This window comes from Oryctolagus cuniculus, chromosome 12 (assembly GCF_964237555.1).
Source record: "Oryctolagus cuniculus chromosome 12, mOryCun1.1, whole genome shotgun sequence".
NCBI lineage: Eukaryota > Metazoa > Chordata > Mammalia > Lagomorpha > Leporidae > Oryctolagus > Oryctolagus cuniculus.
Genome location: NC_091443.1, coordinates 87,186,756 through 87,205,732, shown reverse-complemented (window position 1 = coordinate 87,205,732; position 18,977 = coordinate 87,186,756). Strand labels below are relative to the sequence as shown.

Here is an 18,977-nt window from a genome sequence, read left to right as displayed (position 1 = left end):
CTGTTTTGAGCCCAAATCTATGGCTGAGGGCCATCCAGTTACAAATCCATCCGACCAGCGCAAAGCCACACAGCAGGCACCCCAGGACACTGGCAGGTGATGTGTGCACATTCGCGAGGTTCAGCAGCGGGCTGCTTTCTCATCTCCTTTCCTAACTCTCAGCCCAGGGCTGACCCTGCCCAAACATGGAGCAGAGACTCTCAGCCAATGTCTGCAAGACCCAGCCTGCGGTTCTGCTGCCTGCCAACGGGGGGCTCTCGCCTGCTGGAGAGGCATCACCACTCTTTTCCTCTCCTCCCCTCCCCCTATGCTGCCAAGAACTGGTGAGAAACTTCCCACCCATCATCCTGGGGCTTGATGTCCCTTGAAATCCCAGGGCTTCGGCCTCCTACGGGCCCACAGCACACACTGCCCGGGACGCTCCCTCTGCGCGCTCTCCAACCAGATCTCAGTCCTAGCCAGAGCAGTTTCCATCAGGTCTCCTGCCACAGGGGGTTCTGCACTTATTTTTTTTTTTAAGATTTTTTTTAATTTATTGAGATGCAGAGTTAGAGCAAGAGAGAGAAAAATCTGCCATCTGCTGGTTCACTCCCCAAATAGCTGCAATGGCTGGAGCTGGGCTGATCCAAAGTCAGGAGCCAGGAGCTTCATCTGGGATTCTACCCGGGGGCAGAGGCCCAAACACTTGCACCATCTTCCACTGCTTTCCCAGGCACGTTAGCAGGGAGCTGAAGTGGAAGTGGAGCAGCCAGGACTTGAACCAGAGCCCATATGGGATGCCGGTGCTGCACGCAGAGGTTCAGCCTACTGGGCGCCAGCCCCCAGTCTTTTCCTTTAGGGTTCCTGGCTACAGATGCATTCAGAATGGAACTCTTCTGGGAAGAGCTCCAGGTTCCTAGCATTTGTGTGATCCTGCCAGTCCAACTTCTCTTTCTCACGTGCTGTCACTGAATACTGGGATCTCTCCAGTTCGAAGCCCAGCCCCTAGGACAGACGATTTGAGGGGCAAGCAGTGCAGGTGTAGACACAGCTGTACCCTCTAACACGCCTGGCTCACGTAGGTAAACAAGGTGCCCATCTCTGCAGCGAGTTTAATCATCAGGCAGGCAGCCCTCCAGCCCCTGCCTGTGCTACCTGCTGCCTTCTTGCCCACAGGCCCCGCCCTCCTGCGCCCGGGGCCTCAGGTTCTCCCAAACAGGCTCTGATGGTTATTCCCTTCCTCTCCTGTGCATTTTACCAACATGCTTACGTCTGCCCGCCTCTTCCTCCGTATTTCCCACACCTCTAACCTGGGGCCTCCCCCCGCCGCGGAGGAGCCTCTAAACACCCTCAGCACTCCCTGTCCCCACTGCTTCCCTCCCACCTGCTCCTAAAAGGTAAAGCCGCCACTGCCCACCCAGCACCCAGGCCAGGAACCTGGAGAGCTCATGTGGGACAGGACCCTTGCCGTGTCAATCAGCTCCCCTGGGGGCTTCCCCTGGTTCCACCCGTCATCCCCACACTCCTCGGCCCTCCCGGGCCTGAGATGAACCTGGCTGCTCTGCGGCCTCCAGTCCCAAGCTGGCAGTGGCCGTGTGGTTTCCTTTCGGGTGCTCCCCACACTTACCCAGGTGCCCTGGCTCCCACTAGGCAACTCTGGCCGCACTGAGCTGCTGGCATCGCCCGGGCCATGCCCACCGCTCGCCATCAGGCAGAGGCGGCAGAAGGCCCCGGCACCCTCTCCACTTTCCGGCCCAGTTCAAGCATCTCACTTGCCACAAACGTTCCTCAGGCAGAATCCCAGGGTCCTGGCCTGCTGCCGGCTTCCTGATTTCACGTCGCAAGCTCTGCACAAGCCCTGCGCACAGATGGCCCGAGAGCCGCAGGATGCAGGAGGACCAAGGAATAATAAAACGACTCCCTCACCGTCTGGAGCTCACAGGGAGACGTCTCTCAAGGCAAGCCTCTTTGGAGAAGAGCGATCCGAACACAGGAAAGGGAGCAGACGGGAGCGAGCCCTCGGGGCGGGGCGGGGGTGTCTGTCCCCTCTCCTCGCCTCTATGTCCCCATCTCTTTCCTGGCTCTGTCTGCTGAGGCCCTAGAAGCAACCAGCACACCTGGCACCTCAGCTTGGTCTCTAAGTGCCATTCACCGTGAGCCAGGAATTGAGACCCCTCCCACCCCGGAGAAGAGGCTGACCCCAAGCTGGGGCATCTGCTTACGCCAGAAAGAGCTCAAAAAATGATGGGAATGGCCAAATTAAAAAACCATAAAAGCAGCAGCCTGCAAAAGGCCTGGGGCAGTTTGAAAATCAAAATGAGGTATAAAACGAATGGTTTGCAGCTCTGAGTAAAGCGGGTCCATGCGGCCGTGTTGATAAACAAGTGGACAGAGGGGAGGCTGCGGGCTCTTAGCAGGCGAATGCAGCCCGGAAGTGCAGAAGGCCTCCTGCACGCAGAGAATCACAGCTCAAGGCTGCTTGCTTGGTGCTGCAACTTGGGGATGAGAATTAAATCTCTCTGATCTCAAAGTGACTCCCCGTGGTGCCTGTTAACTACAAAGAGGGAACCGGTCAACATCAGATTAACCCCATGACGGGCAGCACTGCGGGGACTGAAGGAAGTCACAAGGCTCAAGGCGCACCAAGGACACGTCCCCTCCGTGAGCTTCCCGCCCCCAGCGCAGACAGCCCTAGGGAGGGACCCTTACAGGGCGGCGTCCTGGTAACGAAGCTGCGGGGAGGCCGAGGACTCACCTGCCTTGAGAGAGACACACGGGGTCCCGCACAGAGGCAACCACCGAGCCGGCTCGCGCGACTGACAACACTAATGACAGACAGGCTAGATGACCGTCTGTATCAGTGTTATTAAACTTCTGGGTTTTGATAACGGCACTGAATTTTTGGCACAATGGGTACACTGTCTACAGCTGACTCTCGACTGACTCACCTCCAACGTGTCTCTCTAAAGGGAGTCAAGAAGCAAACGGGGTAAAACGTCAATTTCGGTGAGGGACACATAGTTCTCCGTGATGTTCCAGCAACTTCGCTGTCAGTTTGAAGTTATAGTCAAGGTTTTAAAGTTACAAAAACAAATCCAACACCCCAAAATCAAGAACCCAGCAAGGCGTGAAGTCCCAAACAGGCTCTGATGGTTATTCCCTTCCTCTCCTGTGCATTTTACCAACACGCTTACGTCTGCCCGCCTCTTCCTCCGTATTTCCACACCTCTAACCTGGGGCCTCCCGCCCCCCGCGGAGGAGCCTCTAAACAAAGTTTTGGTCCAGTCATTGTTCTGTGTGCAGTACTGCAACTGTGTCAAAGCAAACATGTACAGAAGGCTGGAAGGCTCTACAGAGACGACAACAAGGACACGGGAGAGACCGAGGACTGAGTGGCGTTTCCCGCGGGTCGTCGGCCTCCTGCCTTGGGCCGCTCACCACAGACGAGGGAGAGAGGCGGCCCCGGAGCCACGGGCCAGAGCCCATTTGCCAGCGCCGCGTCTGCCGCTGTGGACACAGCTGCGGGGAGGCCCAGTGGCGACTGAGCTGCGACTCTAGGCTCCCCTGGCCGGGCCAGCGGAGCCACACGGGGCTCTCGGCTGTGCTCCTGCTGGCCCTATCTAGAGGCGGGCAGCCGGGGGAGGCACCATGTCCTTATCAGCCCTTCACACCTGGGGACCTGCCATCAGGCAGTCTAGGGACAGAGGCGTGAGAGAGAAAGGCTGCTCTCTGTAACAGCCAGCTTTAAAACGCCTTCCCTAAAGAAGAGAAAGCCTCCCCTGGGGACAGGCAGGTGGAGAAACCAGCCCAGTTCCAAAGGGCAGCAGCTGTCCCTGGGCCCCCTGAGAAGGACTATCCTGGACCTGCTCCCCCTGCTCCCCAGCCGGAAGCAAAGCGCACTGCTACTGAGTCATGTGACCCGATTTTAAAATATTTTATTACATAATCTTTGCATGGCACCATCAGGAGTAACAGAAAACGTTATTCCCAGTTCCTAAACCACATCCTGAAAAATATACATTTGTATTTATATATTTATATCAATACTCCACCCCTATCCCGTAATTCCACCACCTACTTTAGGTCTTTTGCTTAAAGCAGGAAACTATTCTCTCAGGTAAGAAAATATATATGGAAGCTAAATGAAGTAACGGTTAGAGTGACTGGGGACGGCACAGTGGAGGGGCGGGCAGAGGGGCCAGGGCCGGCCTAGGCAGGTGCACCACTGGGGTCCATTGAGGTGGAGGCAGACAGTGTACAAAAAGGCAGCGTCACACAGCTGGGCTCTGTGTCCTGGTCCATTAGGAGATAGCCTTGGCCTCAGGAAGGAAGGCTTCCCAGTACTTTGCCAGCTGCAAAGAAGTGGGGGACAGTAAGCAAGTGCCCCCTCTAGTGGCAGGGCCTGGGCATGGGCACGCACAGAGCCATGGCACTCCCAATGAGGTCCCAGTGAGATGCTGGGCGGAAATGGGGGAAGCATGGGTTCTTGAGTGCCAAGTGTAAGGCAGTCCTGGCCCGGAGGGAGTACCCTGTGGAGGCCACTGCTCTGCCTGGCGCAGTTAGCTCCTCACAATGATGCCCTTGTTCTGTGAGCTGACTGCCGCCTGGGCCTCCAGCGGTTGCCGGTACCACTGGTTGGCCACTCAAATGATACGGTGTCCCAGGATGAGGAGAGATGGGCCTGGGCCTCAGAGATGAACTCACTGTCAAGTCGGGGCAGCACAGCGGGGTCCCTGTCTCCTGGCCCGGTCAGGCACAACTCACCTGCTGCTGTGAGTACAGGAGCGTCTCCAGGTACTTGATGACGTGGTTTTTGAAGTCCTTGGATTTCTCTTTCTGTGGGAGACAGGATTCTACACTGACCATCCATCCAGACAGCTGCTCCTTCCCCTTGTGATGGGAGGGTGCCGTCTGCTGCTGACTGAGGCCAAAGACAGCCTCAGAAAACAGAGTCAGCAGCTGGAATAGCGACCATTTCCAGCCAAACAGCTTCTGCCGGAGTGAGGCTTTCTTAGAGGGCGGGAGTGGGGAGGGCAGGAAGGGTGGAGGCCCACAGGGACATGGGCATGCTTTGGTCTAACTGCTCTGGTTCTGCTACCCAAGTGCATCAGGAACCATGCCCACGCGTGTGCACACGCACACGTGCCCAGGCCCGTCCACAGGATCTGCCACATCACTCCATCCTCCTACCCACGAGGCTGGACAAGAGCGCCGCCGCCAGCCAGCCAGGCTTTCCTCGCTTACCTCAAACCGGATCACTTCTTTTCGGACCACTGCTGAGATCCTTTCAAAGTCCCTTTCATACTGGGTCACGCGAGACTCCCACTGGGAAGAGAGAGGAGGGGATCACTTCATCTCACCGTGTTGTCAAGGAGCCTGGGCACTCCCTGGGTCAGGCACCTCAGGGGACTGCCACACCCCAGGATACGCCTGGTCTCGGAGCGAGGGCAGGACCCTGGCCATGTCTGGATTTGGTGCTCACCACATCTGGAAGCCTCAAGAACTTCATGGAGTTCTGAGGGGCTGACCTGAACCACCCGGGAGGACCCCCGGCGGTGTGGCTGCAGTGAGAAGAGGCGGGCCAGGCCTCGTGCTCAGGCTTCCCCAGGAGCCTCGGGCTTTTGCGCAAGTGGCTGTCAGGTGCCATGGGGCGAGGGCTCGGTCAGCAGCCGGCAGTGCCCTGGCGGGGCCTCACCTCTGTGATCTCGTCCTTGGCCTGCTGCAGCTTGTCGGGCTTGTTGGCCCACAGCAGCCGAGCCTCAGCCTCCCGCTTCTTCTGCAGCGTGGCCTGCGCGTCCTGCCAGCGCTGCCACGTCCTCATGCGATGGTCGAAGGCAGCCTGGTGGGGTGGGGAGGGGTGCAACCAGCTCTTCAGATGCTCCCCAGCCCGGCCTGGGGGCGGGGGCTGGGTGGGGGGCTTTCCCAGCAGCTGCACTGGGAAAGGACTAGGCAAGGGCAGGCTTCGCAGCCATGTGCTCATGCCTAGCTGGAAGTGTGATGCAAAGAAGCAGAGGCCTCCAGCGGGCCAGTGCCATGAATGGCTGGGTGTAAAGCAGGCGGCCTCACGCCAGTGCCAGTACCACGGCTTCGGCACTGCCCCGCAGCCAGTTGGTCCACAAGTCTACACACTTCCCTGAGTGCCACTGTGAGCCAGGAGCTAAGATCACGGGGGAAGGGAACCATGGTCCCGGCTCCATGCAATATTATTACCTAGCGGCAAAGGCCCATAAGAGAATAACAAGTACAGATGTGCAGAGCACTAGAAAAACAGACAGGGTACTAAGACATCACACTAGGGCCTAGCTTGTCCCGAGCTGTCAGGGAAGCGCAACCTGAGGAAGAACCCTTTAAACTGGGGCAGGCAGGGCTGGTGCTGTGGCACAGTTAAGCTACCACACGCAACTCTGGCATGCCATTATTGGAGAGCTGGCGTGAGTCCTGGTTACTCTGCTTCTTGCTCATGTGCCTGGGAAGGCAGTGGGAGATCCAGGAGACCAGTATGGAGTTTCTGGCTCCTGGCTTTGGCCTGGCCCAGCCCTGGTTGTTGTAGCCTTCAGGGAGTGAACTGATGGATGAAAGATCCTTTCCCTTTCTCTCTCTCTCTTTCAAATAAATAAATCTTTAAAATATTTAAAAACAAAACAAAACTGGGGCAGGCATTTGGCCTAGCAGTTAAGGTGCCAGTTAAGACACCTGTGTCCCACATCAGGGTGCTGGGTTGTCCTGGCTCTGGGCCTCACTCCAGCTTCCTGCTAATGCGGACCCTGAAAGGCAGCAGTGACGATTTAAGTAATTAGGTTCCTGCCACCCATGAAACTCAGCTGAGTTCCTAGTTCCTGGCTTTGGCCTGGCCCAGTTCCAGCTGTGAATGAGCAAATTTTTCTTTCTTTTTTTTAGCAAAAACCAAACCTGACTCCCCAGCAGCATACAGGGTGAGCTTAACAAATCTTTAAATCTGTTTTTTTTTTTTGGACAGGCAGAGTGGACAGTGAGAGAGAGAGACAGAGAGAAAGGTCTTCCTTTTTTTTTTTTTTTTTGACAGGCAGAGTGGACAGTGAGAGAGAGAGAGACAGAGAGAAAGGTCTTCCTTTGCCGTTGGTTCACCCTCCAATGGCTGGCGCACCGCGCTGATCCGATGGCAGGAGCCAGGAGCCAGGTGCTTCTCCTGGTCTCCCATGGGGTGCAGGGCCCAAGCACCTGGGCCATCCTCCACTGCACTCCCGGGCCACAGCAGAGAGCTGGCCTGGAAGAGGGGCAACCGGGACAGAATCCGGCGCCCTGACCGGGACTAGAACCCGGTGTGCCGGCGCCGCTAGGTGGAGGATTAGCCTAGTGAGCCGCGGCGCCGGCCAAGGTCTTCCTTTTGCCGTTGGTTCACCCTCTAATGGCTGCCGCAGCCAGCGCACTGCGGCCGGCGCACCGTGCTGATCCGAAGCCAGGAGCCAGGTGCTTCTTCCAGTCTGCCATGCAGGTGCAGAGCCCAAGCACTTGGGCCATCCTCCACTGCCCTCCCTGGCCACAGCAGAGAGCTGGACTAGAAGAGGGGCAACCGGGACAGAATCCGGCGCCCCAACCAGGACTAGAACCCAGTGTGCCGGCACCGCTGGCGGAGGATTAGCCTATTGAGCCGCAGCACCAGCCAAATCTTTAAATCTTAAAAGCACTATGGGGACACACTGCTGTCATCCCTACCGTACATTCACCTGCTCAAACCTATCAAGGTCTCCAAGAGCTCTCAAAGTCCACTTGCTGGTTTCCTTGTTTCCAAAGGGCAGCTGCTGGCCTAAGTGCCCCACTGCACTCTGCAGGCTTCCAGGGCAGCCGGGGCCAGCCTCCCAGCTCTGTCCACTCGCTCCCCCTCCACAAGTTCCCTGCCGTTTTCCAGGCCTTCCTGGGATGGGCCTCTAGCAGTACTTGAATCTTGGTGAATGCAATGTCACCAGTCAGCGCTGCCAGCACCTCAGCATCACGGGGTTAGGCAAAGCATGGCTTCATTCTCAGTAAGTGGCCTGGCTCCGCTTCTCACTCCACTGCACTGCCAGCCGCGGCTTCCCAGGCGGGCCTGTGAGGGGTCTCTGAGGACAGGCCACCTCTCCATTCTGTGCTCCCAGGTGTGCCGCCGCAGCCCCGCCCACTGAGCTTGTGGCTGGATTTCCCTCCCCTGAACACACAGGCTCACACAGGCTCACTGTGCCTGGAGTCAAATCCGGAGACCCCAACAATGCTCCTAACAGAACACTCTCCCCAGACAGGGCCCTCTCCTGCCTAAGCAGTCTGACCAGTTCCAAGACGCCACTGCAGGTTGTTTTCCCAGGCACTTATCTCTCTGCAGTCAGCAGCAAACCAAATAGCAAGGGGAGTGGACGCTGAGCAGTGTGGGCCACTCCTGCTGAGCGATTCAGCTCTTGACACAATACAGACGCGCTCCAGTGGGAGACACGCTGGGTGCCAGGGCGCTGGGGTGTGAGTGGCACAGTTGCAACTCCCAGGCTCACCCAGCCTGATCGCGAGGCAGACTCGGGCCCTGACAGCATGGGTGCCAGGCTCCCTCTTGGTTCTTTCCTCTGTCTCAGGGAGACCATGCGGAAGCCAGGTGCCCGGCCAAGGGCAGCTTGCAGTGTTGTCCCCTGAGTGCTCAGTACAGGAAGGCCGTGGTGACATGCCTCTTGGTCCCCTGGCCACACTCCTCAGTGCAGTGCCCAGCTGGATCCGTGGAGTCACATGACTGTCCATGGGGCAGACAAGTGGAAGCCAGCAGAACTCTTACCAGGGCAAAGCCACTGCTGACTGTTAGGGAAGCAAAACCCTAGGGCCGAGGAAGCTACTGCTCTGGGGCCAAGACAGTGGGTCAGCCACAGCCTTGCTTGAGGGAAAAGACCACAGGGGCTGGCGCTGCAGCACAGCAGGTTAGGCTGCCGTCTGCAGCGCCGGCATGCCAAACGGAAGCTGGTTCGAGTCCAGACTGCTCCACTTCTGATCCAGCTTCCTGCTAATGTGCCTGGGAAAGCAGTAAAGGATGGCCAAGTCCCTTGGCTTCTGCCACCCATGTGGGAGACCTGGATGAAGCTCTTGGCTCCTGGCTTTGGCCTGGCCCAGCCCTAGCCATTGTGGCCATTTGGGAAGTGAACCAGTGGGTGGAAGATCTCTCTGTCTCTCCTTTCTATCCCTGTAACTGAGTTCCAAATAAATAAATATTAAAATAAAAAGAATGGCCAGCGCCGTGGCTCAACAGGCTAATCCTCCACCTTGCGGCGCCGGCACACCAGGTTCTAGTCCTGGTCGGGGTGCCGGATTCTGTCCCGGTTGCCCCTCTTCCAGGCCAGCTCTCTGCTGTGGCCAGGGAGTGCAGTGGAGGATGGCCCAAGTGCTTGGGCCCTGCACCCCATGGGAGACCAGGAGAAGCACCTGGCTCTTGCCTTCGGATCAGCGTGGTGCACTGGCCGCAGCGCACCGGCCACGGCGGCCATTGGAGGGTGAACCAACGGCAAAGGAAGACCTTTCTCTCTGTCTCTCTCTTTCTCATTGTCCACTCTGTCTGTCAAAAAAAAAAAAAAAAAAAAAAGGAAGGAAGGAAGGAAGGCGCACAGAGGACACTGCCAGCTCCCGCCGCCAGGGCAGTCTACTTGGGGATTTCTCCTGGGGCACCTGGGAAGCCAGCCGCCGGCTTCCATGTGCCTCACAAATTAAGTAGCTGACAGGTAAGTGGCCTTACACGATACCTGCTCCTCAGAGTAGAAGTTGTATCTGCTTACAAGGCCTAATGGATGTGGCTTCCTTGGGAAGGGGAGGAGGAAGAGGACAGGAGACGGAAGCTTACGCGGACGACGGCCAGGAGGCGAACGTAGTCACTGAGGAGCTCCGCCAGGAGGAAGAAGTCACTGCTGGCCTGTTCCTGGTGGAGCTGCTCGATTTTCTCTTCCACCTCGGCTAGCTGGGAGAGTGCCCGTGACAGGGCCGTGTTGTCCTCGGAGCTCCCGAGCATGGCCAGACTCTTTGCAAACTGGGCTGTGTTCAGCGCTAGCTCTGGAAGGAAGAAAAGACAACAGGGCCCTCTGATCTCACAAAGCACAGGGACGAGTCAGCTGGCCTCGCACGGCACAGCTCAGGCCCCTGCGTGGCCGACAGCTGCAGGCTCTGCAACACAGTCACTCGTACCATAGACAACTGCAGTAAGGAAGTGAAGGGAAGGTGGCCTGGTCACGGGAGCGAGAGGCACCTGTGTTCCCAAGTTTCACTAGGTGAGGCCTACCTGGAGGAAGCAGCTCCAATATTCCTGGAGAACCAAGGGACAGTTAATACAAACAGGCCAAAGGAATGCTCTGTTGTGCATGCTGAAGCTCGTGACCAGCAGCCTGTCTGCACAGAGCGAGCATGTGTGCGCTGCACAGTCCTGCGTGTCCTAGCGCAGGGCAAACTCTTTCTGTAAAGGGCCAGACAGTAAACGTTTCAGGCTTTGCAGGCCACACATGGTCTCTGTGGCTGCCCCCTCACCCTCCACCCCCAACCCCTTTGAAAATGGAAAACCATTCTTAGCTCATGGCGATAGGCCCCAGGGCCAGGACTGGCCCATAGCCGGGTCCTCCTTTGCCACCCCTTAGACTGGCCTCATGCTTCTGGTCTTCTGCCTGTTTAGATTTCTAATTATCCACATGTTTAAGGCAGAGAAAGATGGCATTCAGACTTGAAAATTTTCACTAGCTCTGAAGCATATCTCACCAGAGAAAGGTAACAAAGGGTGAGGAGAGGAGACAGACAGACATGGGTCCCTGCATTTGTGCGCCGCCTGTTTGACCAGGTAGCTAAGACGTGAGATATGATTCTGGATGCAAGCCACCACTCACTCTGTCAACAGAAATCCATGCTCCAGGGCAAGCTGCATGTGGGACGGCTTCCCTGCACCCCTCCCAGGTAGACAAGACAAGCCCCACGCTGGCTGAGTCACGTTTCCTGCCAGGAGACGCAGGGCCTATCACTTTGATCAGAACATCAAGGACCAGGTAGGTGGAGAAGTCGGTGTGGATGGCTGAGGCTCGGGAACAGCACGCCCTCCCTTCTCCAGCTCACTGGAGACAGCCACCTCCCCCGGCTCCAAGCACATCGCAGAGGTTGTTACCTTTCCTATGGTTGACTAGAGTTTCTACAACAGCATGCAGTTTCCGTAAGCGCTGCTCCTCACACTCTATCTCCTGGAGCTTCTCCTCAAACCACTGAAACACACAAGCCCAGGGCTTTTAGTGGGGGTTACTCGGGTGGTGCAGACCAGTCTTTCCTTAGCAGTTTTTTAAAAAAGGGACGTCTCTGACCGCAGCACTCCTCAGGGCTTCTCATCTACACCTAAGCCTGAGAGGCAGGGGGACAAGGGGACAAGGGGACAAGGGCTACTCACAAAGTCTGACTCGTTCATCTTGATGGTCATCTTGCTGACCGCGTCCGTGGCTCTGTTAAACATCTTGAGGAGGCCAGCCCCACTCAGGGTCTGGGTACCCGAGGCGCGTGGCAGCTGCAAGACCAACGTCGGGCAGGGCAAGTTATCTGCTGCCCCTCTTTTAGGTTCAGAAGGCCCAGTACCCATTATATATGCCCCAAACTTGCCAAACACATTATCTGAATTGTAGATGGTTGTACCCAAAGGCAGTTGCAAGAATCCACAAATGGTAAGTGCAGAAAGGAAAACTACCATGTTAGAGAGAAACAACCAAATGTCTTTCTTTGCTACTGCGTGAAGGAAAGCTGACTGGGAATGTCAGGGGCAGACGACCTTACCCTGAACTGTCTACCCACTCAGGCACGAGCTGCTTAAATACCAAGCATGCTTGTGTTCAAAGTCAGACGTTCCTCTGGACTAACATCTTTGCACTCAACTGGACTGGAAAGTCCTCACAGGCTTTGAAGTTGTGCTGGGGCTCCATTTAGATCTTCCTCAGTGGAAAAATGTCCACGGATTGGAGCAGTATTTATTCTAATTCAGACAACTGTTGGGGATGACCTAGCTAGACCAGGCCTGCTGAATCCTTAGCAATAATTTGACTGGGTTCATCTTACCCTGCTTCCCCAAGGCGTGCACAGGACACTGAGGAATGCAGGGTATGGAACCATGCTTAAAGTCAGACCTCAGTGCTCTGGACTCCGGGACAGCAGTTCTCAACTTGGGGCCATTTCGACCCCTGGGAAGCCTCTGACACTGTCTGGAGATGATTTTCGTGGTTACCACTGGGGAGAGGGCATCACTGGCATCTGGTGAATGAGGCCAGGGACTCTGCCCAGACAGCCTATAGAGCACAGGACAGAGCCGGTGACAAAGAATTACCCAGCCCACAGTGTCCACGGTGCTCTCAGGGTAGGAAGGAAGAGAAGGCAAAAACAAAGATTGGATTTAAGAATACCCAGGAGAGGAATTAAGAGATTTAAGCAATTTGGCAGTGAAAAATTTTTAAAAATTTACTGGAGAGAGGGATATCTCATTTACTGGTTCATTCCCCAAATGCCTACAATAGCTAGGCCTGGGCCTGGCCAAAGCCAGGAGCCTGGAACTCAATCCAGGTCTCCCATTTGAGTGGCAAGGATCCAACTACTCCAGTCATCACTGCTGCCTCCCACAGCACACGTCAGCAGGAAGCTGGAGTCAGGAAAAGAGCTAGGACTCTGGATGCAGATGTCCCAAGCAGCATCTTTTTTTTTTTTTTTTTTTTAAATATTATTTATTTATTTGACAGGTAGAGTGACAGACAGTGAGAGGGAGAGACAGAGAGAAAGGTCTTCCCTACATTAGTTCACCCCCCAAATGGCCACTACGGCCGGAGCTAGGCCAATCCAAAGCCAGGAGCCAGGTGCTTCCTCCCAGTCTCCCATGGGGTGCAGGGCCCAAGCACTTGAGCCATCCTCCACTGCACTCCCAAGCCACAGCAGAGAGCTGGACTGGAAGAGGAGCAGCCGGGACTAGAACTCGGTGCCCATATGGGATTCTGGCGCCGCAGGTGGAGGATTAGCCAAGTGAGCCACGGCGCCGGCCCCCAAGCAGCATCTTAACTGGTTGGCCAAGCACCACCCTGACAGAATTTTTAATTAAAATATTTCATGAAGAAAAAAATCCCATATATTTAGTACCATTTTCTTTATTAGAGTAACGCATATTACATGCTAATTAAACAAAAACCTTAAGATTAAAGAACAGGTAGTCCTACCCATCACTTACTTTCTTACAGTTTTCTTTCCTATGAGATAAAGCATTGCTTTATCCTAGCATTTCTTTTCATCCTTTATGACTTACGTGTTTCTATAACTGTATTTCTACATTCTCATGTTTCACTTTTTATAATTCTTTTTTTAAAGATTTATTTATTTGAAAGGCAAAGTTACAGAGAGGCAGAGTTACAGAGAGAGAAACAGAGATCGTCCATCCACTGGTTCACTCCCCCAAATGGCCACAATGGCTGTAGCTGTGCCAACCCGAAGCCAGGAACCTGGAGCTTCTTCTGGGTCTCCCACATGGGTGCAGGGGTCCAGGGACTTGCGCCATGTTCTACTGCTTTCTCAGGCCATAGAAGAGAGTTGGATCGGAAGTGGAGCAGCTGGGACTTGAACTGGCGCCCAAATGGGATGCCAGCACTGCAGGCAGCAGCTTTACCTGCTATGCCACAGTGCTAGCCCCTATAATTATTTTACTATTTGCTTTTATGTACTCCTAATTCCATATACTTTCTTTTTACGAGAATAAAGTATTTGTTGTATTGATATATTTTATTTAATTCTTCAATTGCTGGAAATTGAGCAGTCTCCTGTTTCTCGAAATCATGAATAGCCTGCACATGGCCTTTAAAAGACTGTCCACTTGAATCAACACTTTGCTCCATGGCAGCTGTGTGGTCTGTGCTAACTGGCTGCTGGCACAAAAATATGCATTCAATTTAAGCCTAGCAGTAACCTATGAAAGACAGGCCAAGAATTTCCCGAAGAGACCACTGTTGATCCAGGAAGATAAAACCAGGCTGCTGTCTGACCTCGGTAGCCACTTGCTTTTGAGTGTGGGCAAAGCTACTTTTATTTAAAAGGCTGGAAAATACTTGTCATTCTTAGGGGCTCACAGAAAACTAGGATACAGTCTGCTATTAGGCATATTAAGTGCTCAAATATTTGTTGAATAAACTAGCTTCACTAGGGGCAGATATAAATTATAAAATTCAGTTTGTACAATACTAACCTCTTCTTTTTCCAAGAACTCCCTGACATCAGGATCCTGTAACATGGTAGGATGGTTCACAATCCTCTGAAGGTACCTAGAGGGCAGGCAGTCATCATCTGGTTATTCATCTGGCCTGAAGGTTCTGGGAGTCACACAGTGCTGGCAGGGGCACCATGTCTTTTGTTACACAAAGTATCCTCAGATAAGGCACTTATATAGGTCTCTGCTTGTAATCAAGTCACATTCTTCACATTTTCAAAGATGGACAGAAAAATAACTGGCAAGAGAGACCTCAGAACCATTTGTATTTGATTATGCAAGGAGTATGTGACTGCTCACTCATGATGGGGAAAGAAGATGGTCTATCCCTAAAGTGGGAAGCTAAGAGATTTAGGAAAGCCCAGAGACAATGACGGTGTGAATGTTTTTATTTGAAAGACAGAGTTAGAGAGAGAGCTCTTCCATCTGTAGGTTCACTCTCCAGATGGCTGCAACACCTGCAGCTGGGCTGGTCTGAAGCCAGGAGCCAGGAGCTTCTTCCGGGTCTCCCACATGGATACAGGGGACCAAGCACTTGGAACATCTTCTACTGCTTTTTCAGGCACATTAGCAGGGAGCTGAATCAGAAGCGGAGCAGCTGAGGCTCCAATTGGCACCCATATGGGATGCCCATGTTGCAGGCTACAGCTTTACTGACTATACCACAATGCTGGCTCCGTGAAAAAAATTTTTTAAAGTTTTATTTAATCATTTGAGTGGCATGAGAATGAGTGCGAGCTCCCATCTGCTGGTTCACTCTCCAAATGCCTTCAGTGCCCAGGACTGGGCCAGGCCAAAGCTGGAAGCTAGGAACTCATCCCATGTGAGTGGGCAGGAAATCAGTGACTTGAGCCAACATCACCACCTCCCACTGCCTGCATTAACAGGAAGCTGGAGTCAAGAGCCAGAGCAGGGCACTGAACCCAAGTACTCCAATATGGGGTGCAGGGATCTTTTTCGTTGTGTTTTGTTTGTTTGTTTTTTGACAGGCAGAGTTAGACTGAGAGAGAGACAGAGACAGAGACAAAGGCCTTCCTTCCGTTGGTTCACTCCCTTAATGGCCGCTACGGCCGGCGCTGTGCCAATCCGAAGCCAGGAGCCGGGTGCTTCCTCCCAGTCTCCTATGTGGGTGCAGTGACCCAAGCACTTGGGCCGTCCTCCGCTGCCCTCCCGGGCCACAGCAGAGAGCTGGACTGGAAGAGGAGCAACCAGAACCAGAACCTGGTGCCCCAACCGAGACTAGAACCCGGGGTGCTGGCGCCACTGGTGGAGGATTAGCCAAGTGAGCCACGGCGCCGGCCAATATGGGGTGCAGGTATCTTAAGGAGCATTTCGACAGCCAGGCTTAACACCCATCCCCAGGGGTGAGTCTTTAATTCAGTCAAGTTTCCTCTCTATGAACTCAACTGCCTGGCTCCTCAGGACGCATGTTGCAGCTGCTCGCTTGTTCGTACGTCACGCAGGAAAATGGCTCTAGGGCACTTACCTTTCTAGGGCGGCCCTTCGTTTTTCAAGAAATTCTGCAGAGGAAGAATCTTCCTTCCCCACTTTCACTTTCGTCATTCCTAGGATGGAGTGTGACAAGCAAAATAACCATAAATAATCATAAAAAAGATAAATCTGCAAAAAAACCACAACAGTCAACAAGAGGACAGGCAGGTGAAGGGCAGCACCACAAAACACAACCTGAGGCCCCTTCTCCGCCCTGGGCAGGCGTGAACTAAAGGGTCTTCACAGCAGTCTTTTCAGATCAGGGTCCAAATCCTGAAGGTTCCAAACTCTGGGAATTGCAGGGTTTACATTTTCTAAAAATAAGGGCCAGCGGGCTGAATACAGAACACATAGCCAGGACTGCAAGGAAGGTCTGCCCCCCCACCCCCCATTCCATTTACAACGCTTCAATCTGGAGAGAACAGCTTTCATTTAAATTCCTGGATATCAGTAAAAAAACAAAAGTAGGGCCTGGGTATTGTGGCATAGCAGGATGAGCTGTGGCTTGGAATGCCCACATGCCACATCCGAGTGCCTGATTTGTGTCCTGGCACCTCTGCTTCTGACGCAACTCCCTGCGAATGTGCCTGGGAAGGCAGTGGATAACGAACAGCCCAAGTGCTTGGATTCCTGCACCCATATGAGAGGCCTGGATGAAGTTCCCAGATCCTGGCTTTGGCCTGCTTCAGCCCTGACTGTTGCAGCCATTTTTGGAGTGAACCAGTGGACAGAAGACCTTTTTTCTCTCCCCTCTGTCACTCTGCCTTTCAAATAAACAAATCTTAAAAAGACAAAACAAAGAAAACTTTGGAGGCTAAAACCAGAGGCCTCTATCACAGTTAAGGAAGAGAACATGTCAAAGGATACTGTTTCTCTACATCTCAAGTGTGAGAAAACACTGGAAATGTCTCTTTCTGAAGTTAAGAGTCTGTCTTGCTATAGGACGTGGTCTCATGTACTAAGAAGTCAGCAGGTTACAGGCAGAATTCGGAGGGAAAACTCCAGCACGAGTGCAGGCCACAGCTTACCTATTAGGCTCTTCTCGGGTGGAGGAGGGACAATGACGCCATTCTGAGAATGTTTCTCTGACAGCTTTTCATATAGACCCAGAAAGTCACTAAATCTTCTTTTTACTGCAAATTGTTTACTTCTGAACATTGGTAGGCTCGTCTTAGGGACAGAAAAAAACACAAGGTGATGTCTTTCCAAATAGAGAATGAATATCTTTTTAATATATTTTTTAAAAGATTTATTTATTTATTTGAAAGTCAGAGTTACACAGAGAGAGGAGAGAGAGAGAGAGAGAGACAAAGGTCTTCCATCCATCCACTGGTTCACTCCCCAATTGGCTGCAACAACCAGAGCTGCGCCGATCCGAAGCCAAGAGCCAGGAACTTCTTCTGGGTCTCCCACGTGGGTGCACAGGCCCAAGGACTTGGGCCATCTTCTACTGCTTTCCCAGGCCATAGCAGAGAGCTGGATCAGAAGTGGAGCAGCTGGGTCTTGAACTGGCACCCATATGGGATGCCGAGGCTTCAGGCCAGGGCGTTAACCCACTGCACCACAGCACCAGCCCTGAGAATGAATAGCTTGAAAGCCGTCTAGATGACATCAAGGGACCCACTACCCAGACCCCTTTCCTTTAGTCAACTGGCAAATCACTTCCTCTAAAGCAGATTCTTAAACCTTTTTGAAAGGTCAGTGCTGTGGTATAGTGGGTAAAGCCACCACCTGCAGTGCCAGCATCCCATATGGGCACCGGTTTGAGTCCTGGCTGCTCCACCTCCGATCCAGCTCCCTGCTAAAGCACCTGGGAAAGCAGAGAGTCCAGCTCCTGCATCCTAGTGGGAGACAGGGAAGAAGCTCCTGGCTCTGGCCTGGGCCAGCCTTGGCCACTGTGGCCATTTGGGAAGTAAAGCAGCATATGGAAGATCTCTCTGTAACTGACTTTCAAATAAATAAAATAAATCTTAAAAAACAAACCCCCCAAAAAACCTTTTTGAACTACAGACTCCTTTGGCAGTCTGGGAGTCTAAGGAGCCATTCTCAGAATGATGATTTTAAATGCACAAAGTACACAGGATTATAAAGACAACCAATTAAATTCAAATGTAGTTTCATTCCCAGGTTAAAAAAACAAACAAACTTTGCTCTAAAGAAATAAATGCTGAATCCCAGTTTAAAGCTGGAATTCTGTGGTCACCTATAACCCATTCATCCTTTGCTGACTTGTTTACACATATTAGTTACTGGAGTTAAAGCAGCCAAATCAAAGACAGATTAAAAGAGTGCTTCTAGGAGGGGAAGTGACAGGATTAGGTCAGTGGTCTAAGCTTTACAGCGTCACAGGACCTAAAGCTCACAGGAGGCAGGTCATTAAGTAGTAGACAGACACATAAAGGAGACCTCTAGTTAAAAAGGGTTGGTCTACATCACAACCAGATGTAGATAAAGATTTATTTATTTGTTTGAAAGGTAGAGTTAGAGATGGAGGGAGGGGGATGGAAGAAAGGAGAGAGGAGAAGTGAAGAGCAAAGTAAAGAGATCTTCCATCTACTGCTTCCCTGCCCAGAAGGTGGGCCTGATGCTCTGGGCGGGCCAGTGTCCCAGGCGGCAGCTGACCCGCTGTGCCACAGCCTCCAAGGAGGCTGGCCTCCCCAGCTGCTGGCAAGGAAGTGAATCAATGGGAATTTTTACACACTGCCAGTGCAAAAATAACCTTAAAAACCAGTTTGTATTCCTTGTGTTCACATCTGTAGTGCCGGAAACCTGGGAAGTACTATTTTTTTTTTACCCTAGAGAACCCATGTGTGTGCTAAAGATGTTTAAGAAAATACATAGTTCCTAGTTACAAAACTGGAGACACACTCATAACAGAAAATGTGCACCAAAGGACAAGGGTGCAAACATTCTGGTATATTCACACAATCGACTACCTACAGCCATGCTCAACAAGGGTGGGTCTGGCAAGCACCACTTTCAGCATGACGCTATTTTTAGGAAAATCAAAACCAATGCAAAATAGTGTATTATTTAGGGCCACACATGTAAAGACTCTTCAGAAAGGAAGTAAGACACAGCTCAGACGAGTGGCTGCATCTAAAGCATGAAGTGGGGGATAGGACAGGGAGAAACACGCAGACAGATTCCATGATGCTCCTCTGCAGACCGCGTGCATTAACATTACCTAAGAAAGGAAGAACAGACTTGAGGGGCAAAAGGTTCAAGAAAGAAACAGAAGCTGTGAATCCTCAGCAGAATAGGATTATTAAGTAATTACTCTTAGTTT

At 53.0% G+C, this 18,977-nt stretch overlaps 1 protein-coding gene across 6 annotated transcripts in view; it reads right to left on the bottom strand.

Moving 5' to 3' along the window:
- Nucleotides 1-3,897: 3,897 nt before the first annotated feature.
- Nucleotides 3,898-18,977, bottom strand: part of SNX1 (sorting nexin 1) — a 44,797-nt gene continuing 29,717 nt past the window's right edge. For all 6 annotated transcript variants that reach the window (XM_017347970.3, XM_070054365.1, XM_070054367.1 and 3 more), the window contains 10 exons: nucleotides 16,717-16,858; nucleotides 15,684-15,762; nucleotides 14,177-14,252; nucleotides 11,366-11,479; nucleotides 11,093-11,186; nucleotides 9,797-10,002; nucleotides 5,675-5,818; nucleotides 5,224-5,304; nucleotides 4,744-4,815; nucleotides 3,898-4,331 (listed from right to left, as the gene is read on the bottom strand). In XM_017347970.3, coding sequence (XP_017203459.2) covers nucleotides 4,281-4,331; nucleotides 4,744-4,815; nucleotides 5,224-5,304; nucleotides 5,675-5,818; nucleotides 9,797-10,002; nucleotides 11,093-11,186; nucleotides 11,366-11,479; nucleotides 14,177-14,252; nucleotides 15,684-15,762; nucleotides 16,717-16,858 — 1,059 coding nt within the window. In that variant the 3' untranslated portion in view covers nucleotides 3,898-4,280. The remainder of the gene's footprint in view (nucleotides 4,332-4,743; nucleotides 4,816-5,223; nucleotides 5,305-5,674; nucleotides 5,819-9,796; nucleotides 10,003-11,092; nucleotides 11,187-11,365; nucleotides 11,480-14,176; nucleotides 14,253-15,683; nucleotides 15,763-16,716; nucleotides 16,859-18,977) is intronic.